We start from the raw sequence: 26,011 nt of genomic DNA on the forward strand, positions 1-26,011 counted from the left end.
AATTATTTTAAAAAATCTTTAAATTCTTAATAGAATACAGTTCATGTTCAAATTTTGCCTGGTTATCTTAAAAAGTTTTGGACTTGGCATATTTGAATTAGGATCCAATATTTCTAACATTTGAGTTTGGTTAATATTTTTAAAGTTTGCTTTAATAAAAACTCCTTTCCTCCTTAAAAAAAAAATGCTACTTACTTGTTGAAAAAAAAAAACGGTCATTTGTTCTATAGAAATTTTCTCATTCTAGATTAGGTTAACAGCATTCTCCTATATAGTTCCAGCTATTTTCTGTAAAAGTGGTAGTTGCATTTTACATACACATACAATTTTCTTTTGGCAAGAATAGTTCATAATTGATGCTATGTAATTTCTGTTGAATTGGGAGGTACATAATATTTATGTCTACTTTTAGTGATGTTAAGATTGATGACTGACTTCAAGTGTTTGTTGTCAGTCCCATCCATCGTGACAAAATACTCCAAGTTTCACCTCATGTATTAGCTATTGATAATCATTGGCTAGATCCATTATTTCATCAAGCAAAATGATGATTTTATAATGATGATTTTATAATTTTATGATTTTATAATTCATTCCCACTTATTTAATGGAGTTCTAAAAAAAAGAAATTTCTTTCACCAATACATGGTTACCCTGAATTAAAACCCATACCAAAAAAGGAGGATAAATGTATGTTTCTTTTACTTAATTTGATCTACACGCTGTATGTTAGTGTCACATTTACTTCCAAGAGTGAGCAACCTACACTACACTACTCCTTCCAACCTACACTACACTCTTCCCTAAAGTAACAGGTAGTTTTTAAGGTGAAACCTAATATGACTGGAATGGTCTAAGATAGGATGTGATTGGGTAGGCCAAGGTATGATGCAAGGATTATAGGATAGGAAGCGATGGATCAGGGAAGAGAGAATACCTCAAGCAGGCTCTAGGAGGCGGAATCCAAGTCTTCTGAGCTGTCCTGGACATCGGTGCTCCCCGTGGATTCGCTAGGTTCCTTGCTGTCACTCCCACTATCAGGGACAGCCGGGTTCTCCTGCTGACAGGTCTTTTTAGAACCAGGAAGTGTGCTGCTCTGGCTCTCCTGGTTCTCCCTGGAGCCCAGCACCACATACCCGCCCTTCTCCTTCAGCTCCGGCTGCCTTCTTAGCTCATCTGCCATTTGTGAGAGATCCCGCTTCATAGCATAAGCATCTTCCCCGTCTGCATAGTATTTGGGTTCCACCTCACTGACCTGAAAGTTGAGAGTGTTAGAATAGAGGTGCAAGGCCGCCCGGTTACTCTTTCTGACGTGCAGGGACACATACTTGGCACTAAAGTTCTCTATCATGGCCCGCGAGGCCTGGTCCATCAGCTTCTGAGCCAGGCCGAGGCGCCGGTGTGAGCGCTTCACAGCCAGTGAGGTGATATGCCCATGGGGGACATCATCAGGGTCCTCTTCCATCTTGGCCAGGACATAGCCCACAATCTTCCCGTCCTCGTCCTCAGCGATGTAGGAGAGCTGAGGCCAGGAAAGGCCATGGTAGAAATAGTATTTCATCTGGTAGTTCTCGGGAAGGCAGAGGAGGTTGCAGTGTTGCATGTTCATCAGGTCGTCTGGCCGAGCATTGCGGATGTTCATAATGGCGGCGGGCAGGGAGCCGGTTGGACTGAGGTGAACAGAAAAAGGCTATCGCCAGCACAAGGGGCCCGGTTCGCCTCGGCTAATTGAGTCCGGGCAGCCAAAACCTAGCGCCTTGGGCGTGGAGGCGGGAAGGCGGGAAGGCCAGAGGCGGAAAGGGCGGTGCTAAGTGGCTCCGGAAGTGCCCGCCCCAGCCAATGAAGTTCCACCTCTTTGTTCCTGCGCTCCTGGAGAGGGGGTGCGGAGCGGGTGTTCTTGAGAATCCTTAGGGTTTAAATGAAGTGACCTATTGATGTTATTATCTTTGATTCAGTTTTAACTTTTGAGTGCATCTGGATGTTTTCGCCATCTGAACAAACCCATATAACCAGAATTTAGATCATTGCCTGCACCCCTTCAGGAATCCCATATTATGCTCCCTTCCAATATCTGCAACACCCCACATCCCTAAACTAGCACTAGACTTCTAAGAGACTTTTTGTATAAATGCATTTTTTTTCTGTGCAGGGTCTCTTTTTAATTTTTGTTTATTCCCCCACTCGTGAGTTTCAGCTACTTTTGTTGTGTACACTTGAGGGTTCTTTATATTCGTTCCTGTTGTATATTCCATTGCCGGAATATCACAATTCATTCATCCATTTTACTGTTGATGGTTATTTGTGTTATTGAATATGTCTTATTGACACATATTTACCTACAATTAGGATCAGTATATGTAATGATGTGCAAGTTTTATAAATATTACTAAGCAATTTCCCAAACTGGTTGGCACACATTCTTATCAACATTAGGTATTTCCCATCTTTTTCATTTTATCAATTTTTGTGTGTGGGTAGAGATACTACATTGTGGTTTTATTTTGCATTTCCCTGGTGACTGGCGAGGTTGAACACCTTTTGAGACTTATTAATTTTTTTTATGTTCTCTTTTGGAATGTTACTGCTCAAGTCTTTTGCTAATTTTTTTCTATTGTGTGTCTTTTTCACATTAATACTTAGGAGTTTTTTTTCAAAAATACGTTCTCGATATGAATCTTTTACCAGATATATTTCTAACCAATATCATACTTTCTTTTCCTTTCTCTTTTCTTTCATTTTTCCAATGCCGTGTTGAAACAGCAGCAAAGTTCTTAAATCCAGTAATTTTACCACATATTCCAAAATGACTTTTTTCCCCCTGATAGTGCCACAAACAGGCCATGTCTAAATAAATATTAGAAAATAATTTTTTTTAAAAAAATCATTTTAAGTTAATACTTTACTCTGACAGTGGGTAATAGTTACAAGACTGAAAAGTGCCTTTGCATTTAATATGAGCCAATGGCAAACAGAGATTAATAAAAATGTCTATTTTATTAGGCTTACATTAGAATGCAATCATATGTTTAGGACTTCTGTGATTGTATGTGGACTAGCTATAGGTAGAGAGGCGCTCTACACCAAAGCGGACTAATCCTCAATTAGAATAGCAACTGCAGGCAAAGGGACAAATCAAAGGAAAACTGACTTAGTTTAGGCACTGGGGCATCTTTGTCTTTATGAAATTGTGTTCACACCTAATACAATTCCTTTTTTCTCATAGCAAAAGGTAATGTGAGCCAGATGATTATCAAAGAAAATTTCATTCTGATCAAGTCCTCAACAAGTTTTCTTTAAAGAAGGAAAAAGCCTCTTTGGCTTCTTATGAAAAATGTCCTGACTCTAGGATGCTAATTTATATCAGATATAATGGAAGCTTTGGATTAGAAGCACATCCCAAATGTTGTGCAGCAATAGCTGGCTACACCCAAGAAGGTGGACACTTGTTAAATATGAGTGGGACTTTTAGGCAGTTTTTATCCTAGAAGAGAAACTCAATCCTGGCAATAATGGTATGTCATGTTCTAAAGTGAGAACTGAGAAAAGCATTCACATATGTTTTTTAGAGTCTTTGTAATAAGAAGGTCTATTTAAGAATTTAGATTTCCTGGTAGGGAATAGCGAATGAAAGGCTATAAACATCTAAAGACAGTTTCTAGTAGACAAAACTTATCTACAGCCCTTTTCCAAATGTGGGAGAACAACAACAAAAAAAAGCCTCAATAAATTTGGATCAATGTGAACTGAAGATCTGTATGGTTTTGGGGTTGTATTATAAAATAAAATAAAATGGATTAAAGAACCTTTTCTGGATCATATTTAGTAGTATGTGAAATTCAGGTTAACAAAAGGAAGGATCTGATAATGACAGGAAGTGGTGGTAATACTGTACTATGCACTACTTGAAAATATTCAAAATTCTGTCTCTGCTAGGTCTGCTTTGCCTAATGAATGCAAATGTGAAGGATTTTGTTAGGCCTTTTCTTGAAGTTTTCCAATGATTCAACATTTTGATTAATTCTGAAATATAATCAGACTTAATTTCTAGATGTGATAGGCAAGCAGCCATTGTAATGATTATTGTTGCATGTGGGAGAATTGCCTGGACAAGGTTAAAGTAGCCATAGTATTTGCTTTGGCTCTTTCTCATCTTTTCAGATTTGAGACACATGTCACCCTTTATATGAAGCTGTATCTTACTATGTTTTCCTGAGAAAATTGAATTGCTTCCTTATTTGTTTATCAGTTTCACACATATCTGTATGTGTATTTCATGCTTTCTTAAATATTTTCTCCTCTATTTCTTGAGAACATGACCTTGCCTTATGAAAACTGTTGTTTTTTAGGGACTAGCAAATTGCATGCTGAATAGTGTGTCTTGAATGGGTGCTTATAAAATAAATATGTAATTGGAGGTACAAGTATATTAAGACAAGATAAACAAGTCCTTTTTTATGAAATATAAATAAATTGTATGATAACAGTACATATTTTTGTGTGGTGGTATCTATTATCATTGCTTGAAGTGCATAATGAAAAAATATGATGGTATTTATGATGTTACACTTTTTATACTTAGCATTATTTTCACTAACCAACTACATTATCTACCAAATGCTACACTGTCTAGGCTACTCAGAGATTTGCAGATCATTTTCATTATCTAAAAGAAAAGTAAATTGAACATAATTTAGTAATCAGTTTAGAGCTCTAAATTTATTTTTTGGCTTGGGAAGTAAGTTGGTCATGGTCTATTGTACTAATGTTCATTTGTGACGATTTACCTACAAACTCTATTTCTCACATTTCCTTGTCATGTGGCTTCCAGAGATGTTTGACCTAGGGGAGGTAGGGATGGGACTGGATAATAGGAGAGAGGAAGGTTAGGAGAAAGTCAAATAATTCTCCCTCATTGGCTCATTCTCAGCAGTGTCTTATAGTAGTGGATGATTTTCTCTGTGGTTTTAGCTCCCCACTAGACAGACTTTATTGAGTTCTGATTCCCACAAGCAGCTCCTAGTATATGGAAGTAAAACTTCTCTCCTTTGTACATTGAGCCCTAGAATTGGTAGTGGCTTCCTACAATTGCTAAACTTTTTGTTGCTTCCCCATATCCTATTGGCTTCTCAGCTCTTGAAGCACTCATTACCTATATATTAAATTTCCCCAATTTTAATTATATTGAGTGGTTTCATGGCTGGCCTCACTGATGTAAGAATTACAGTAGTTGATAATGTTTTCAATGTAAGTTTAAATTTTATAATTATTTTCCAAGTCTAGGATATGTAACTTAAATACTCTTGCCATTGATGAATGATGGAATAAGGCACAATATTCAGAAATAGTCTGAATTCACTGTCCTTGGGTATGATGAGGGAAGACATCCTTCAATTTATAGAATTCCTGATTGTAGAGATACCAGAAATCTGTTTCATCAGCTCTACATTATTTCCACATAAGTGTCCCAATTGTCTTTAAATGTCATTAGGAAGTCCTCTACTATAAGGACTATGGGTATAGAAATCACTGATAGTATTGTGTCAGGAGCAATTGGTTGAAAGCCCATATACATTATTGTATGGAAATATGTGTGGGAGGGAAGAGTGATAATTGAGAGGAAGTTATGTATAAGGTCAAGCTAATATAGTTAAACAAGTGATATGACATTAAGAAAACATGTTGGGTATTATGAGAAGAAATTTGACTTCCTGGTTTAATCACTTATTTAATATAATCTTAGACCACTTAAAGTTCCTCAATTCTCTTTTCTCTAATAGAGGAGAGAAATCTAAATGTGATAATAGGGAGGTAGAATATTCTTTTTCTTTTTTCTGTTTTTTCTGTTTTTGTTTTTATAATAGGGATTGAAATCAGGGGCATTTCACCACTAAGCTACATCCCCCAGCCATTTTGTTTGTTTGTTTGTTTGTTTGTTTTAAATTTTAAGACAGGGTCTACCTAAGGTGCTTATGATCTCACTAATTTGCTGAGATTGTTCTCCAACTCACCATCCTTGTGAATCAGCCTCCTGAATCACTGAGATTACAGACATGGATCACCGTACCTTGCCTGGCAGAATTTCTTGATGAGAACAAAATGACCTGCAAAGAAAAAGCAATATAGAATGTGCAAATTAACAGAAATTGTGAATAGATTTCAAAATAATTATATTAAAAAAATTAATACTAGGATAACAAAAAGGCAAGGAGACATAATTTCTAGCTTTTTCCTGTGGAAGTTGCAACATTCCTGGTCTAACTGGGTTTTTGCCAGTTAAATCACTTCTCAGTATTTATCCAAAAGAATTAAAGTCAGTGCTGGGGATATAGCTCAGTTGGTAGAGTGCTTGCCTCTCATGCACAAGGCCCTGGGTTCAATCCCCAGCACCATAAAAAATAAATAAAATAAAATCAGCATAGTGTAGTGATACATGCATACCCACATTTACAACAGATCAATTCACAATAGCCAAATTATAGAAACAGTTTAGTTGTCCATCAACAGATGAATAGATAAAGAAATTATGGTATATATACCTTATGGAGTTCTATTCAGTCATAAAGAACCAAATTATGTCCTTTTACAAGGAAATGGATAGAACTGGAAAACACCATGTTAAGTGGAATAAGCCAGACTCAGAATGTCAACGGTTGTAATTTTTCTGTCTGCATGTATGTTGTATGTGGAAGCAGACAGAAAAAGGGAAGAAAAGAGAGATCTCATGAAAATACAAAGGAGACCAGTTGAGCAGGGAGGGAAAAAGGAAGGAAAGGGGAAGTGCTAGGGAATGAAATTGACCAAATTACATTATATGCATGTATCAAAATGAATCCCACTATTGTGTATAATTATAATGCACCAACAATTTTTTTTTTCAAAATCTTACTGAAATATTTTATTCCATGGTTTCCTTGGGATATGGGACACCAAATGTCCTCTCTATATTGCAAAATAGGAGTAGAGGGTAAAAATAAAATAAAACCAATTGAGAAATTCATCATAGAATTTTAGAGTCTCTAAGATGCCAAACTCATACATAAATTGCTTTTGGTTTCCTGGTGTACTACTGATTGCCAATAGTTGTAAATGTTGTTTCTTTATAACTTCCATTCTGCATGGTCTTATCACTTTGATAGTAAACTTAATGTGTGTGTGTGTGTGTGTGTGTGTGTGTGTGTGTGTGTTGCTTAAAAAGTGAATTATTTCTCAAACTCATAGAGTCAATAAACCTTTTCAATGATTATAGAAAGGGAAAAATCAGTTTCAGTTTTTAGTGTTTCTTTCAAAAACAAACAAATTTTATTCAAGAACCATATCAAATATAATTTTATTATTGGCTTGAGACACATTATATCTTGGATATTTTCTCAGTTCTACATTTGTATTAGTTTATCACAGGTAAATTTTGCTTTTGTTTGGGTGGGCTGGTAGGAATCAAAATAGAGATAATGATGTAGTGCTTTAATATTGAGTTGAATTCAATAAATGAAAATAATTTTCTCTGATCCTACAGCAAATAATTGTAAAAGTTTTTACATAGAGGAGGGAAAATTGATTAATTGTCTTTTCTTCAGTGTTCATAATAATTTTTATAAATTTATTTTAGTTTTATTAATATGTATTTACTGTATATATTAATGGTATACAATATGACAGGTCTTCATAAAAAGTAATTTCCTATTTTTTCAAGCCACAGCAATAGCAATTATATAATTCCATACCCATTTCTCTGGTTCTAGGCTAGAACTAATTTGCAAATAGAAAGTACCAAAGGTGTCTAGTAATTTGGGGATACACAGTTTTCCTTTCTAGCTAATTATGGAAGTTAAACTTTGAGAAAACGGATTTAGCACTGCTTTGTTATAAGAGATAAGAATGCAAGAAACTTAAGTGTATCTAGCCAAAGTCTTATTGCAAAAGTGTTTTTGATCATAGGTCAAGGTCATTTGTATTTTCCATATTCAGAATAGGCCTTCGAGAAGCAGAACTAGAATTAGAGGATTAGTGTAAAAACATAGAAAGTCTAGCTTTTCAATATTTCATCAAGAAGATTCAGGAATACAGGTTTGATGGAGTTTTTTAGGGTTAACTGTAAGGTAATTCCCCTAACACAAAGGGACCTCAACACACCACTCAATATGTATAAGCAAAACAGCTCAATGTTAGGCTGAATGTTTCAAGTGGATAATTCACCTACAATCCTGTCGCCAGTTCAACTCTAGTTTATGATTTACTTTCTAATTAATTCAATAACTATAAAGCATGTTTTAAATTGTTCCCTGTTGCAGTTTTCTGCCTGTGTCTTTCCCTTTTGCTGTCATTAGCTTCTTGGGTTTTCTCTCGGCTTCACTTCTCCAACGCAATACAGATTGTACATGCAAAGCATACAACGCAGAAGAAGAAAGATGACACCTGGGTTACTAGTCTCCTGGCTCACTTTGCTAATCTGCCTCAACTGCCATTACTAATTAGGGTGAAAAGATGACTACCACCATGGCTGTTACTGCTGTTGCTCTATTTAAATGCACTTGGAGAGCCTCACATATTTTTTTCCACTTGATGAACTTATTACTCAATGTATAATGTAGGAAGACAAGAAATTAACTTTTAAGAATCCGAGGACTTTTCTTTACAGGTGAAATACGTCTCCCACGTAAGGGAAAATATATAACACACAGGCTAAGTTTATAAAACAATAAAATAACATGAAGCTAAGAATTAGGCTAACACTAATGCCTTTCAAGCTGCTTTTATGACGCTTTCAAATATCTACCTCTTCCAGAAGTAATTCCTATCCTGACTTGTATATTAAACATTCCTCATTTTACATATGTCCCTAAATGATAAATTATTCAATTTCCCTTATTTTAATAATTATAGAAATAGAATCACAATAGGTATATTTTTGTCATTTGCGATTTTTTCCCTTAACAGGTTTTTAAGATATATCCATGTTGGTATGCATAGCTATGGTTTATTTAATTTTAGCATGGTTTAAGTTTAATACCATTGTATGAGCTATATAAAATAGTTCATTTGGCCTCCATAGACTTTTTTTATATTACAAACCATATAATTTTCTGTTGTTTATAACAAACTTGGAAGTTTAAAAGAGCACACTTTTTTTGTCTCAAAACTTTGTGATTCCGGAAGTCTTGGCACTGCATGGCTCAACCCTCTTTGATGAGGGTCTTACACAGTGAAAATTGAGGTGCTAGTCAGGACTGCAATCTTCTATGAGGTTCAGGCTCCTCTTATAACCTTATAAGAGGAGCCTCTTATAACCAATTTGGTAAATTAAAAAAACAGGAATAGAACCACCGTAGATCTGATATTCCACTCCTTGTCGTATATCCAAAAGATCTAAAATCAGCATACTATAGTAATGCAGCCATATCAATGTTCATAGTAGCACAATTCACAACATCCAAGCTATGGAACCAACCAAGGTGTCCTTAATTAGATGAATGGATAAAGAAAACGTGGTATAAATACACAATAGAATATTGCTCAGCCAAAAAGAAGAATGAAATTATGGGATTTGCTAGTAAATGGATGGAACTGGAGACTACCATGCTAAGTGAAATAAGCCAGATTCAGAAAGCCAAAGGTCAAATGTTTTCTCTGATTTACAGAATCTAGTCCAAAATAATGAGTAGGGGGAAGAGAGAAAGAGAATGAGAGAAAGGGCAAAGAGGGGAGTGATTTCATCAAAATAGAAGAAAGATTTAGATGAAGGACTAGAGGACTAGAATAAGGGGACTGAGGGGGAGGGAGAAGGACATGATAAGGGAAGAACAGTGGAATTAATTTTATTTATCTTTCTTATGTCCATATATGAATACACCACAGTGAATCTCACCATCATGTATATCCACAAGATATTAAATATATATATATATATATATATATATATATATATATATATATATATATATATATATATATATATATATATTTAAACCTAGCTGGAAATGGCAGCACACACCTGTAATCCCTTTAGTTCAGGAGGCTGAAGCAGGAGGATTGTGAGTTCAAAGCCAGCCTCAGCAAAAGCAAGGTGCCAAGCAATTCAGTGAAACCCCGTCTCTAAAATAAAATACAAAATAGGGCTGAGGATGTGGCTCAGTGGTTGAGTGCTCCTGAGTTCAACCCCCAGTACCCAAACAACAACAACAACAACAACAAATCTAAAAGTAAACAGCATAAAGAGCAATAGAGTACATGGAAGGGAACTGTGGAAGAGAGGAGGGGAGAGAAAGGGGAAATGCTAGGGGCTGAATTAGAGCACATTATATTCCATGCATTCTGGTTTTAGAAGTAAAGCTTTTAATTCTTTACTATTGAATATGGTGTCTAATATGTATTTTGGGTAGATATATTTTATCAAGTCCTTGTCCCTGTATTTACAAATTCATGTAAAGTTTTAAAGGAATTCTAATTAAAAACTTAATAGGAATTTCTGGAAAGCTTGACACTTAAAAAAAATGTATAGGAAAGAACAATCAAGACAACACTGAAGAAAAAGAAAAATATGTGGCAAGATGGCCTACCAATTATTGAAACCAATTATCAGGGGAAAAGAAACTTATTTCATAAATTATAAAGGATCAATTAACTAATAATAGGAAAGAAAATTTCCTAAGGTTTTATATGCCTTCAAAATATAAGAAGTAAAAAATGACAGATCTGATATAGTTAAATCCTCAGTTTAAACTAGAGATTTAAATACCTTGCTCTCATAACTAACAGAATACATGGGACAAAAAATAATCAGGTAAGGACATAGAATACTTGGATAACACTAGTCTCTGACTTTACCTAATTGTAATTTACAGAAAAATGTACCCCAAACAATGAAATTCACAATGCACAAAGTATGGTTACCAAAATAAACCATCTTCTAGGCTACAAATAGTCAATAATTTAAGAGGATTCAAATTGCATGATATACATTTTCTTAACATAATGCAATTAAAATAGAAATTAATAAGAAGATACTGGAAACTCTTAGGAAACTGTAAAACAAATTTCCAAATAACCTGTGATTCAAGAGAAATTAGGGGTAATTAGACATTATTTTTGAACTGAATATAGTAAAATGTTTTAAAAATGAGATGTCAATTATATTTGTAATGTTATTCTTAAATGGAGTGGTGAATTGAATGCTCTTATTTGTTATTATGCTTTATTATATCTTACATATAAATACAATTATAAGATAATGAAAATAAGAAATAAACAACCACATAAAAATCTTCTTGAAGAAAGACTTTATAGATATAATCCAAAGTAGATTTGTACTATATATATCCAGGTGATAAATTTCAAGCTTTAGAGAAAGACAGGCATTAATTTTTAGACTACATTAATGAAGTCACAAGATAAATTAATGTGTTGCTGCTGTTATTAAAAAAATTGTCTTCAAATAACACTGAAAACCATACCACATCCCATGGTTGTTGCACATTCAGGTTCTCTGTGGTCTTTGTCAAAGAATAGAAAATGAACATATGTGCTCCATGCAGTTGCTTGTATCATTAGGCATCAAAAAAAAAAAAAAAAATCCACAGCATCTGCAATTCCCTGTTTTAATTAGATCCTGAAGTAATGGCTGCAGCTGAGCCATTTATTGCTTCTGTAAACGAGAGCCAGTAGAGGGAAGATTTTTTTTTTTCCTAACATCATTTCTGAAAAGGTAATATGACAGCAAAAGCATAGGTGGAACAATTTAGAGTGAGGAAACTGGACTGCCCTTTGATGTCATAAAAGCCACTTAGAATCAGTGTGTTCAGCTTCTAGTAGTGACAGTCAAGGGGTGGAATAGAGACTAATCCATGGTGTAAGAGCAGTGAAAATCCAGATTTTACTAAAGTCGCCAAAGGGACAGATCAGTAAAGTATCAGTCACTAATACAGTTTTTTTAAAAAAATATGTATGTTTTAGTTGTAGTTGGACACAATACTTTTGGTTTTTTATTCACTTATTTTTACGTGGTGCTGAGGGTCAAACCCAGGGCCTCACTTGTGCTAGGCGAGTGCTCTACCACTGTGCCACAACCTCAGCCCACTAATTCAATTTTTATCCTAATAAAATGAATATTTTTATCCTTAAAACATATTATAGTTTAGTAAAACATACTTTTGAAATTGTGTATGTAGAAAATTTTTGCTGAGATAAAGTCCTCAATACAAACACATATTCAATTATTATTAACTTGTCTGAATTTTATATCAAGTTAATGGTTAAATGTTTTTATCACTGGAAATTGAAAATTATTATATATGTAACATATATATGTATGTATATGTTATATATACTCTTTTAATAATTAGTTTTATCATCAACTTTTTAGCATTATAGAATGTTCATTGCTCAAAATCATTATGTATATTTTCCTTCTTCTTTTTTTGTGTGTATGTTGCTGGGGATTGAACCCAGGGCTTTGTGCATTCGAGACAAGCACTCGACTCCAACTGAACTATATCCTCAGCCCTATTTTCCTACTTCTTGATGACTAAAGGGTAAACAATCCTTCTTTATTCATAATATTGGCCAACTTCACTTTTGTAGAATAAAAATTTTCCTTTTAGAAAATATCATATCAGAAAGGGTTATAGAGGAGAGTTTGCCTATTGTTTACAGAATAGATCTTTAAAAACTTTGAATATTGACTGTAGCACAGAAAAATGAGGTTTTCATAATATTAAATGAGACCAGAAAAGCATGTCAGATTTATAAAACCATTTGTTCCTACAAAACTACACAAGTGGAAGGCTTTTGAAGAGGGTTGGCTTGAAGCACTTCATTATTTTGAATGCTGGATTAATGTTCATAGTTTTCCGTTGCTCACTTTTATGTGGGGGTTGGTCTGAAACACAGTATATTATGCAATGGTTTTGTCATGTATTGGTGATGATATTAACAATCTAGTGCTAAACAGGTTCTGAGGAAATGAGGAGGGAAAAAAATGACTTACTATATTTACCCTGAAACAAGATTCAATCTGCCACTGTATTTAATGCTATATTTTTCATTATCTCACAAGCATATGTTGAAACCGCTACAGATGATGAAGTTAGCTGCTGGGCAGAGTTATCATCAATGCTTTCCATCTTTATTTTAATAAGAGGAATGAACAAATTGTTTGTGACCTTTGTCAAGGGCTTCGTGGAAGACAAGATAGCTAACCACAAAATCACTAGCCTGGAGCCCTACTGAATATTCAAAACCTCCTTTCCTAGAATAAAATATCTTATAATAAAGCCATTGTTTCTGATATAGCCCAGCTTTCAAAAAAAAAAAGGTCTAGAAGCAGAGTTAAATTTATTTTCTTTAAAAATACTGTATGTATAATAGTATTTGTAAGCGGTCCTGTACTATTTGGAGGGAAAACATTTTCTTGAGGTTGGTACATTCTTAAAAATAATAATATCTGCAACTACTTAAGACCTTGAAATCATAGTTTAACCTGACATATTTGCAAAACCAAGCCTTCTGGTTTAGGTGGAATCATGATGTCTCATAGTAATAGCAACTTCTACTGAGAGCTTACCACTGATGCTGAGTTAAGCTCCTTACTCATTATTACATACAATTCCGACTCTGGAAATAAATCCTATGATCATCTCTGTTTTATAGATTGGCAAATTGGGCAGAAAAAGACAAAGTAACTTAACCTAAGGGCACCCGGTCAATGTGGGAGATCAGATGATCAAGGTGAGATGCAAAGCACTGGCTCTGGCTGCCTAGTTACTGCTCCACACTGAAGGCAACTGTTGTTCCCAAGCTGCAGTCTTTTGGGATGATCTTGGTCATTATATATATGATACATCTGGTAATTCTGGCTTTTAAAAAGATGAGAGAATACAAAAAGTTTTTGGCTTCTGTGATGTATACTCTCTTATCTTACTAAATTCTAAGAGCAGCGGATAGCCTATGTTTCCCAGTAGAAAGATTGCATTTTCCACCTACTGTTATCATAACACATCTTTAGTTTGAAAAACATATATTTTTGACATATTTTTGGTCGTATACGTGAACCAATATATTTTAGATGCCATTTGCTTTATAGCTTTCACACAAGCAAGAAGGCCTAAGTTCACATAGGCAGGTGCTTGCAAGGTTAAGCCCCCCATGTCTAAGTGGAAAATGGCTATTATCCTTTTCTTTAACTCTGGGTATGGAACAACTCAATCTACAATAAAGAGAAAATGAATATTTACAACTGCTCTGTGCCTATGAGATCCAGGAACATTACTAAAGAACATTCAATTAACACATCTGAAATTTGCTTTTTCTTGTGCTTACTTTCTAAATTTTATTTATGTTACAAGCAATTTTTTTTAAACTAAGGGCAGTAGTTTATTCTTCTAAATCGACTATAGTTACTTACATAGGTGAAAATAGAACTTATTAGAAAAAATCAGTTCCCTATTTTAAAGTATCACTGAAATTTATGAGTGATTTTTAAATCTTGATTAGAAACAAATATTTGAGTAATGGTGATGCATTAAATTATTATTAAATTATTATTATTATTTTTGACACATGCTACACAAAGCATGGTTAGCCAACTGGTGACAATATCTAACAGTTTGTTAAGAGCCCATAATGTGCTAGGGTGCTTGCCCCAAAATATAAATCAACACGTTGCTACTTTATTGAGAATGTTGTGTAATGAAAAGGAAAAAAATAGCTGAACTAAGTAGTATGCTTCTAACATATTTGATTTTCATTCCCAGAATGGGACTTAGAATAGGAGTGCTGTGGGTCATTTTGAAACTAAACTTCACAGTTTAAAATCATTTTTCCTGTTAGTCACTTATTACTGTATTTGTCAAAACCTTGGTAAGAACATGAAGCAAACCTCAATAATATTTCTCAAATGGTTCTCATATTCTTACATTGAACAGTTACTAATAGTCTTGATATCTCTTAATAAACACATTATCAATTGTTGAGTTGTTTTTGTTTTGGTGCTAGGGATTAAACTCAGAGGCACTTCATCACTGAGCCACATCCCCAGCCCTATTCTGTATTTTATTTAGAGACAGGATCTCACTGAATTGGTTGGCACCTCCCTTTTGCTGAGGTTGGCTTTGAACTCGTGATCCTCCTACCTCAGCCTCCTGAGCCAGCGCCACAGTGCCTGGCTCAACTGTTCAGGTTTTAGAACAAAGAACTCTGAACCAGAAAACATGTCTTGACTTCTCCTTAAGCTAGTCACTTATTGCTCAATCTTCTTATGCCTTTATTTCTTTTTAAAACAAGAACAAAATAACTTTTTGTTTAAAAAATAAATCATAGTAATTTCTTCTTTAAATATTCACATAAACTGCCATTTAAAAATTCAATAAACACTTCCATATTATCATTTCATAGACACCCCACTCATTAGTAAATAGGGATATTTCAAGAGCAATATTATGAACCAATGTCTTGAGTTTGCCCAAATTAAATGACTAAAGCCTCTGACACTGAATTTCAATCATATAATTTTATGTACGTGCATCTGTTAGTTGAAAAATTGAATATACACTGTCAAAATTTTTTAAACTGAAAGCTGTTTTGTAACATATTTTAAATGAAAAAATGGAATACAGTGTTATTCTCTTAGTTTGTTTCATTCTTGTTTGTTTTTTTTAGCTTCAGCAAAGAATTCCTGTCACAACATTAAAGAAATATGGACAGTCTTCAGCATTGCAATTGATAATGAACAAATATGAAAATAAAACCATGGCTAATCACAAAAGACAGAGAAAGAAATTAGGATTTTGGAAATGAGGAAAATCAGTAAGTAGTCACTTACGTAGGAGTAGCATGGTTGGAACAATGCCATCAGTCCAACTTGACCATCCTTTAAATCTGGCATATAAATGACACCTCTGTATAGGTTCACCATACTGGATTCCTTTGAATGATTTGACCTAATATGAACATGATACCTCTTTTCTATTCTCTCAAATCTTCCAGCTCTATTTTTACTGATCATTATTCAACTTTAATCTGGGTTAGCCTCTTATGTGCTACATATGTATCTTTATATCCATGACCTCACTCCTAGGAATATATTTGTGAGAGAACAGGATAAATTGCAGTCCTGATGTGAACTGCCTCCCAGGGTGGCATGCCTACATGCTTTGCCTTGGGCTAATGGGCAGGACTTGAACAGATGTGATAGAAAGTCTCACTGCTGTTTTACCAGTTAATGTTGATTGACTGTAATACTATAGTGGCTGCTAGAAGAAATTTGCAAAGGAAAAAATGCCACTTGAGGGTAGTAATATTTATATCCTTTAGACTTGCACAAAGAAATTTTGAAAGAAGGAATGGTTACTGAAAGTGGCCTCCTACTTTGCATATCCTTTTAAACTTGTTTGTAAAATTTTAATTGTACAAACTTATGGTGTACAGTATCATAATTCAATATGTGTATAAGTGTGTAATGATCAAATCAGGATGGTTAACATTTCCTTTTTCTTAAAAAAAAACTTTTGTAATTCATATATAATAATTGCACATATTTATGAAGTTTATATGTCTTCATATACTGTCAAAATGACTAACTTTGTCTTTTTCTGTGGGAAAGAAGTTGAGTTATACTTAGATAGAAACCATTATTAAAGGAGTAAATGTGATATAAATCAATAGGAATGAACTTTGGAGTTAGGAAGGCTAACTCTGAATTAGTCATTGGGAAACCCCAGACAAACTTCTTTGAGACATTTGTGATTAGGTGTCTAAAACTAAGGCTATGAATTTCTTCATAAGATAGTTTTGAATATTTGAAGAAAAAATTACATTAAAAACAGAATAGGTTCTCAAAGGCATTAGTTGATCAATTAATGCTTAAATATGTTTTTGTCTAAATGAAAATATATTCACTCTTGTTTTATAAATATAATTCTGACCTTTGTTAATGTATTGAAATTATTGCTACATCTCAATGTGAGGGCTTCATTCATTCATTAATTCATTCACCTTGCAAATTCAATGCATATGTGTGTACACAAAGAAAAGTGTGCTCATGGGTGCTCACTCCCACATTCACCTTTAGATTCTGATACTTTGTGAAATTTCTGAAGCCCATTTAGTTTTTCTCCATGTTTATGAATCACAGAATAAGCAACTTTGATTTAGAGTCTCTATCTCATGACATTTGTTTGGATGATTAACTTGATATAGCAGCCACTAACAATGCAATCTGCCAAATGGTTCTGCATTCCTTTGTCTGCTCTGAGTAGGTCCATGTTGGCTAAAGAATCAGGAAAGAAATTTCTAAAATTTGATTTTCTTTTGTAAAAGCAGGTTGGCTGTATTCCAAGGGAGCAAAGCCAGATTGACTTTGGAAATTGAAACTAAAACTCTGCTCTTGTGATCAGAGACCTGAGGGCTATGATTCATTAATACTATTTTGATATCCAGTACTTGAAAAATACTCTGTATGAACAATTGGGGAGTCTAGCAAAATAGTTTTGACATTTTGCTAACATTAGTGCTTCAACACTGAACCATCTGCTAGAGAGTTCCAAGTCTGAATGAAAGGTGTAAACCTGGATTAGCATCGATATGGTTTTTTATCAAGTTTGGCTTATTCTCATCTCACTGGATGTTTTCCAGGTCCCTTTGGAAGCCAAGATTGCCATTGTAGAGTGCAGTGCCATATGTTAAGATTCATATGACATATTACCTAAAAGTCATGAATTATTATACCGTGTCTCTTTACGGAGCTGTGATTAGAAATGTTTATGTAAATGTACCTCCAAAGAAAAATGGTACCCAGTGTTGGGCAACAGTTTGCATGGTAGCACTGAGATTCCCTGCCTCCATCAGAGTGTATCTCAATGATAGTCTAATCCTGGGATAATGAAAAACCAATACCTTTTTCTAAATGCACTGATTTTGGACAGGGGAGAACAGATTAGAGAGCTATTAGGAATAAACCAATAACTTCCTTTACAAAGCAATAAAATCACCAAGAAAAGTGAAATGACTCTAAAGCTAACCAAAATGTCTGTGTCTAAGGGAAAATTTTTTTAAAATGGCAAAATAACATGTCATGTTACTAAAAAAAATGGATGTCAATGTTTTTTCAGTTTAATATTTAAAAACATATGTGTATATACACATATATATGCACATATGAACAATTATTTATCCACACACACAAACATATGCATTATAATTTGTAATTGGTGATTAGATAATATAGGCTATAAATGGAACTTGACATCTTTTTCTCATGTTATTAAAGAAGTGAATTAGTAGAGCTCATCTTGAGATCTGAAAACATACATACATAGTACTTTGGTTTTTAAGTGCTTTGAACTGCTAGCTCTTATCTTTATGTACAAGTAGAAGAGAAGTATTTTGAGTTAGAAGTAATAGACTTGCACAGCTTCAATTCTGTTCTCTTACTCTAGCTCCTCTCCTAGAAATTTGTTATTGGTTAATACATAAATGTCAGACTAAACTTGGGTAGAAAGGATATTTCTGTTTTCTAATGTTTTACAGTCTGTTTTCTAACTAATGTTCTTAGATACTGTGTATTTTTGTATTTTTTAATAATATCTGGAAACACAACACTATGACACTTTGTGATAAATCATTTTTTTTATTAATTCCTGATGTTCAAAGAAAATTCTAGTCATAATAAGAAACAAAGATAAGGTGGTAAGATTCAAATTATTTAATTGTCCAAATATGTAACATTTGTTACATATCAATAGCACAGTATAGTAATGAAAGATTGATCAAGATTAGTAATTAGTAATCTAAATTACCTATAAGATATATATTTCTATACAAAATAATAAATAACTGATTTTTGTCAGGAACATTTTTTATGTATTTTATGAGTGACCTAATAATACATTTAAGGATATGACATTCAAGGATAAGGAATATTCTCAGATATGACCACCCCAAATTACAAAACATTCCAAATCTTAAGAAATTATATGGATGGAAATAGGGTGTTTTTATACATATATATGTAAATATGTTCATTTCAAATAGTTATAAAATTAATAACTACACCCAAACTTGCTGGCTTGTATTTTATTAGCTCCAATTGAACTTAGTGGGCATGTAGTCAAAGCTCAGTGTCACTGTGGGATCAGCCACACGTGATTATGTGTGGGATCAGCGGGATCGGCTGTCACTGGTTTCACTGACATCTGTCCCCACAGTGAGACAAGCTGCAGCATGAATTATTGAAGACACACACATGCAGATCTGTGTCATGATTGTGCCAAATAATACATTTTGCCACACTCTTGAGAGCTGAAAGGAGTCATGGTCAACATCATCTTTAACCCCTTTTGACAATCTGCTACCATATTATAGATCTACAAATGAAACACAACACTATGACACTTTGTGATAGGCTTTTGTCTCAGATATATATGAAAAACAATCCTCTCTCCCCCCTGGAGAGTTTTTATCTGCTCTCTTTAGCAGATACTTGCTAAATGGTTTGAATATACTCGTTTCAATAAACAGATTATTAATATCCTATATTTAAATGATTTAAAACAGAATTAGTCTCCTCATTTGTACAGTGATTCCACTTTGGCAGATTGGTGGATGTTTCTTGACTAAGGAAGTATTTCTATTTGGAGAAACTTGAAGCAGTTTATAAAAAAATAAATGTTTGTATCAATAATCTCTTAAAGTTAGTGCAGAATATAAAAAATATGATTGATATTCTTATCTATCAGGAAATATACTTCAGTGTAACGAATAAAGGATCTGTCTTTTGAAAATTTTGTACTTTCCTGTAGCACTGCTTATATATATATATATATATATATATATATATATATATATATATATACATATATATACACACACATATATATAAACACATACATACACACATATATATTCATACATATACATATGTGTATATATCTTATATTATCATATGTATATACCTTTTTTTATTTATTTTTATATGATGCTGAGGATTGAACCCAGGGCCTCACACTGGCATCCAAGCGCTCTACCACTGAGCTACAGCCCCAGCCCTAGCAGTGGTATTATAATACAATCTCCAACCCCACAAAAAGGTACCTAACATTCAGTTTTGTCTATATATTTATACATTTTGATATTAACAGTTGGATGATACATACATATTTATAATACTGGAACAAATTATATTGCTAGTGATGTTACTATTTAATTGAATGATTCATATAAAACCTGTGGGTCTTGAATAAGTTACTTAACTTCTGTGTGTCTCAGTTTACCCAGCTTTGACCCAGGAGCCTTATGTATTCTGCCAGCATCTATGAAACTATAGTGATCTAATGTGTTAGATTTCAAGTACAGTAAAATCTCAGACCCTTCACAATTCTTTGTGAATGTGTCTCTGACTCCAGAACTTACTTCTTTTAATATATGTGTGTGAGCGAGGGTGACTTTGAAATGGATGAATTAGAAGGCAAGAAAGAATGCTTAAGGAAAGTCTAAGTTTGCTGTCCACTACTGCCCATGCCAGGATGCCCTTAAGGGAAGATGTAAATGTGGTGCAAATCTGAGGTATTGGCAACAGCAGTTTCTTGTGGACAGATCCAGGGATCAATGTGTTTTCCTATACCTTTTAACCTGGGCTCCCACGCTGCACAATAATGGCTCCTGATCCAAGTAGCTCTAGTAAGGTCTTTGACCATTACCCAGAAAACTGCTTGCTTTACTTCTGATCTGCTCTCATCTATTTATTTTCCATTTAGCTCCTAGGTCTTGATAATAGGATATGCTTAACCCAGTTTCTTCATTTCGTACTTGTTGTTTTTCTAATGATGAACAAAACACATTTTTCTAAAAGCTGTCCTTTCATTTATTTCTTAGGTAGTGTGATAGATAATTAATTGTTTGATACCTAGTATGTATTTGTCCTCACCCTCCTATTTTTTCTGGTAAAAATATCAGACTTTTTTTCTTTTTATGGACTAATCACTCTCCTCTCATTCTCAGCCATGTAAATGGGTCAAATCAATCCTATCCTAAACTTCAAGGTTGGCCTATAATTTTTTAAATGAATAAGTATATATTTATCCCCCTTTCTACACTGATTCCAAGGAAGACATATTACTTAATGAGTAATCAACACTGATTCTCAGGTAACCTGCTGGTTATGCTGAGCCACGACCTGATGAATCTGAGTAAGGAGGCTGTAACCACTAACAGGCATTGGCAGGGAGAGAGTAGACGGGATGGGGTAGGGAGAGGAGACAGAGAAAGAGAAATAGGTTTCTAGTCACAGAATGTTTTTCTGCTGGTCAAAATTTATTACCTGATGCTATTGATGGACTTTTCATTCAGGTGATTTTATAAGCTTTCTTTCTTTGCTAGGTTTTATGTTACAAGTAAAGCAAAATATCAAGTTAATAGTGACAATATATAATGCCCTGGATCCAGTCCTTTGGGACCCAGATCTTGGTATTGATTTAATTGTCCTGTCTAAGTCTAAACAGATCCTTCAAATAGGTGTTTTTTTATGTTCTATTGTTCTGTGCAGAAACTTTTTGAGAGATGTTTAAAAATATATGGAAATAAGAACAGAGTACAAGTGAAAAAAGGGTTACTGGGGAAAAGAGTTGACCCAGTAAATCCACATTACCTCTGTCTTGGCGTGGATAAAACTTTGAAGCCCATAAAGTTGGTCATATGACTTCTTTTTGGTCTATATTCATTCTGTGACCTCTGTCTCCTTATATCCTGCTTAGCTGGCAGGTACTTAATTCATTCTCTCTTTCTTTCTCTCTCTCTCTCTCTCTTCCTTTCTGACCTTTTTCCTGAAGACTTCATTCACTTTAAGCATTGGTTCTGTGTGTGTGTGTGTGTGTGTGTGTGTGTGTGTGTGTGTGTTCTCACTTGGGAAGATATCAAAATCTTTCCTTTTTATGACTTAGTATGATAAAAAGCAATAACAAAGACGTGGCATCTTAAAGAACTTTGTAGAATTCAGACATTCCTTTCCTTTTACAACTTAGATTTTAATCCAGCATAGAGTTTGATGCCCCAAATATTCACATAATTGCATTTAAACAAAACCTTGCATATAGTGTAAGAGGAATTATTTCTCTAAATCTTATCTATTATTCATAAAGTCCCAGGTTAAGAATTCCTTCACTAAGTTATAAATGACTGATGGTAGTTTCACGAGTTAATCCCTCACCAAATTATTTTTAGTCAAATGTGAGAATTTGAAAACAAGACATTGCTTTAATTGTGTGCCTTTGTGCACTATTCAGTGGTTGGTATAAGTTAGTCCAGACGGAGGCATCTCCCTGTCTTTCCTGAAATCACACTGATCAGGCCTCATCTACTCTATTCTTACCAGCTCAGTTTATGACACTACACATCAGTGAGGATCAGGGAGCTAGTTTCTAGTCATATTAGAATAATGGTCTTCTGGAATAATGTAGCAATGCATTACATTAATAATATAACAATCCTGACCGAAGCAAGCAGATTTGTCTCCATGGAATAATTTTCCCATTGTGCCCCATTGTTCCCTAGGATACTGAAAACAAAATAAACATTGAAGAAGGTGTTTCTTTTCAAACTCAAAGAATGAAAGGCACAGTTAATCGACTTAACTGGATCCTGTGAATTGCTAAGACTGTATGTGTATGAAGTTGTTTTGTGTCATCATAAGAGGAAAAAAGATGGGAATCTACCTTACAGTGCATATTTTATAATCCAGGGTATGCATTTTTTTGCTCTACAATTTGGTTTTAGAGCCTATCATATATGCCATTCTCTATTTTTTCCTGCACTTTTTACTGGTATATTATAGTTGTACACGATGGTGGACTTTGTTGTTACATATTTGTACATACACACAATAGCCATTCTTTAAATATTATTTGCACACAGTTGCAGTATAGTTTTTCTCTAAATATTAAAGCAATCTGAGCTATCCTTGAATTTTTGAGGGCAGAGTAGATCAAATTGAGAGGTAGAAATTTTTACAAAGAATTAATTCTCATTTAAATTTGATTATAGAAAAGTCATATTTCAAAGCATCTATGCCTCTCTGCTCTCTGCAAGTTATAATATATGGAAAATACCTGCATTATTTGCAGTTGATATCCTTGTCCCCCCAATGTTAACTTATTTATGAGTATGCAAATTTTATGCAAAATTAAGAGACTCCCTGGGGATATAGCATTCTACTGTCAGCAAGATATTTTAAAAACAGATGTTTTAATATAGTCTTTAGGATTTGATGAGGGAAATTATGAAGTGCTATGTGAAGTCAGTTTTGTGTAATTTAAAATTTTTTCAAAAGCATATTGATGCAGTCATCTTGAGAATAGATACTAGACCTCTCTTGTTAGTACTTAGAAGAACAAAAAAAGGACCTAATATGACAAAAAAAATAATAAAGATGTGATATCTTAAAGAACATTTTTGCGTGCAGGTATTTTTTCCCTTTTACAATTTTGACTATAATCTAGCATTTTTGGGGCTATGTCAAAAACTTGCACTAATTTGAGCTTTGTGAGAATAGATTACTTTAAAAGATATTCCAAATAATACTATGCTTATAAAGATAATTTAGGATTATAGGCTTTATATAATTATTGTAAGTCCAAGTATGGAATAAAATCATTTTCTCACATAAAACAGGAAAGTCTACTGATTTGATAATTTTTTTTCTAGACCCCACTGAATTAAAAGCTTTTTAGAAAACTTTACTCATTTTATTCCACAGAAACATTGAATTGGTGGCTTGACATATGGCATGTCATGTGAGAGACAGTGGCTGCTTCACCTCTTATTTTACTAGTTAGAATAACATGTCATACTTCTCCAGCTAATTTTTTAATGTTATAGAAATGTTTGTCCATGAAGGAGAGTAAAGTCCTCCAATATTAGTAATTAATACTTATTTAAACAAATTTAAGAAAGGCTGATTTATAAATGTGTTGAGAATCTGTTCTACGGCAAACAATTTTCAAGATTCTGGGTGCAATAGTGCAGAACAAAACAATCAAAAATATTCTCAGTGAACTTAAATTTTAGGGTTGGAGGGATTAGAGGTAGGTAAAAAATAAACTACAAAGTATGTTAAACAATTATACGTGCTATAGAGGAAAGGAAAGAAGAGAGAGGACAAGGAGTACTAGATTTGGGGTGTGAGTGACCGGGTTAATTTTAAATAAGGTGGTCAAAGAGGCTTTAATGAAATTGGCATCTGAGCAATGACATGAGGAGGTAATGAAGTCAGTTCTGTAGACATATAATAGAAGAGTCTTCCAGGCAGATGGAAGATCAAGCATGAAGTCTCTGAGGCAGGAGCGTAACATATTCAAAGAACAGGAAGGAGGTCAGTACAGCTTTTGGGAAGACTTAAGATTTGCTATGAATTAGATGAACTGTCAGAGATGGAGCATAGGAATATCATGATTTATCTAACTATTTGTAGTTAATTGAAAAACATGACCATGAATGTTGTGTAAGCCTTCCCAGAAAGAAGTAAAATCATCTTACATTCAGAGTCCAGTCTAGATATGGAAACTTTGTTGGTTTCTTGAAAGAATTAAATTTAAGTAAATGTTTATAGTCATGCGTAAAAGTACTAACTGAGTCACTCCATGGGTGAAAAAGAGAACTCTGAAGTCACCACTGAGGTTGGAAGCAGCCACAACGCTTAGGGTTGGAAAAAAGAGGAATATTTCAAATTAGAAAGTTGGAGGAGGTGTGCAATGGAGAGGAAAAAATCAGACTCTGAGGCGGGAATGCCGGTCATATTTTGTTGGTGTCTTTGAGAGGTCCTGACAAAACTGATATTGTGTGGGGCTGCAACTGGATTGGTTTTCTGCCACGGGAAGGAATGGCTACTGGGGTGAAGTGGTAATGATGGTGTGATGCTAACATGAACAGTAAGCAGGAGAACTGCGAGTCCCTTCTTTTATCAGCTTTGCAGTCTTTCCTTCTAGGATCCCCTTTTCTCTACTGGCCAAGTCTAATACCATCATCTGATCTAGCCCAGATCCACTGAGACAAATCAGAGTATAGAAGAGTAAGTTTGGACCTAACAGAAAATTAGTAAAAGTCAACATAAGGCTCTTTTTCAACCTTAGAATTTGGGCTGGCCATATGCCTTGGTTGACTAATAGAACTTGAGTTCCAAGTTCCTTTACTTTGTTTGCTTTGGATGTCACCCCAATATCAATTAATGAAGCCAGTCTATCCTTTTGGAGGCTGAGAAACCTCATGAAGGAGAACCAAAGTATTTAAGAACCCACCCTGGGCCTTTTGGAAGCACATACCCAGGTATATTTTAGAACTACTACAAATGAAGACTGCTCTTTTCTATTACACCCCTTGAGGGGAGTGTCCCTCTGTTTTTCTACTTAAAGAGAACATTTATAATGGAGTTCTATTTATCTCTCTCTCTCATCATTGCATAAGGGGTATTTTTTTTCAGTTGCAGATGGACACAATACCTTTATTTTATTTATTTATTTTTATGTGATGCTGAGGATTGAACCCAGTGCCTCACACTTACTAGGCAAGTGCTCTACCATTGAGCCACAACCCCAGCCTCTGTATGCTGGATATCTCAATAATTTGTTTTTATAGAATACCCATCTCCAAAAAGTTATGTTTAATATGGACCAGATGCAGATTGTGAGATTGTAGGGTTTAAGGCTGAAGCTATAATGGATGAAAGTGGAGGAGAGGGGTAAGCAATTTTTGCATATGTAAACAATTATAGTAAGGGGGCAGATGGTAGGAGATTGTAAAATATGGCAGCATTATTTTGTAGCACCTTTCATTAAAATGTGTGGTCTAGCTGGCTATGACTACTGGAAGATGAAAGCTTTGTAGGGAACTGAGATTCCCCAGTCAACAACCAAACTGCTATACCTGTGATTGAGGCTATCTTGAGTCTTCCAGCAATAAATAACCTCCATGAAGTTAGGAGATGAACAATGCAGCCAATCCACAGTCATGAGACATAATAAATCATAGTTACTTTAAG

The 26,011-nt window shown here is 34.3% G+C and overlaps 1 protein-coding gene across 1 annotated transcript; it reads right to left on the reverse strand.

The window, feature by feature from the left end:
• Positions 1 to 949: 949 nt before the first annotated feature.
• Naa11 (N-alpha-acetyltransferase 11, NatA catalytic subunit) lies at positions 950 to 1,675 on the reverse strand. Its single transcript, XM_076865031.1, has one exon. It carries the CDS (start codon positions 1,640 to 1,642, stop codon positions 950 to 952), a length of 693 nt encoding a protein of 230 aa, XP_076721146.1. The 5' UTR covers positions 1,643 to 1,675.
• Between the last annotated feature and the right edge of the window lie 24,336 nt (positions 1,676 to 26,011).

Source organism: Callospermophilus lateralis, chromosome 8 (assembly GCF_048772815.1).
Source record: "Callospermophilus lateralis isolate mCalLat2 chromosome 8, mCalLat2.hap1, whole genome shotgun sequence".
NCBI lineage: Eukaryota > Metazoa > Chordata > Mammalia > Rodentia > Sciuridae > Callospermophilus > Callospermophilus lateralis.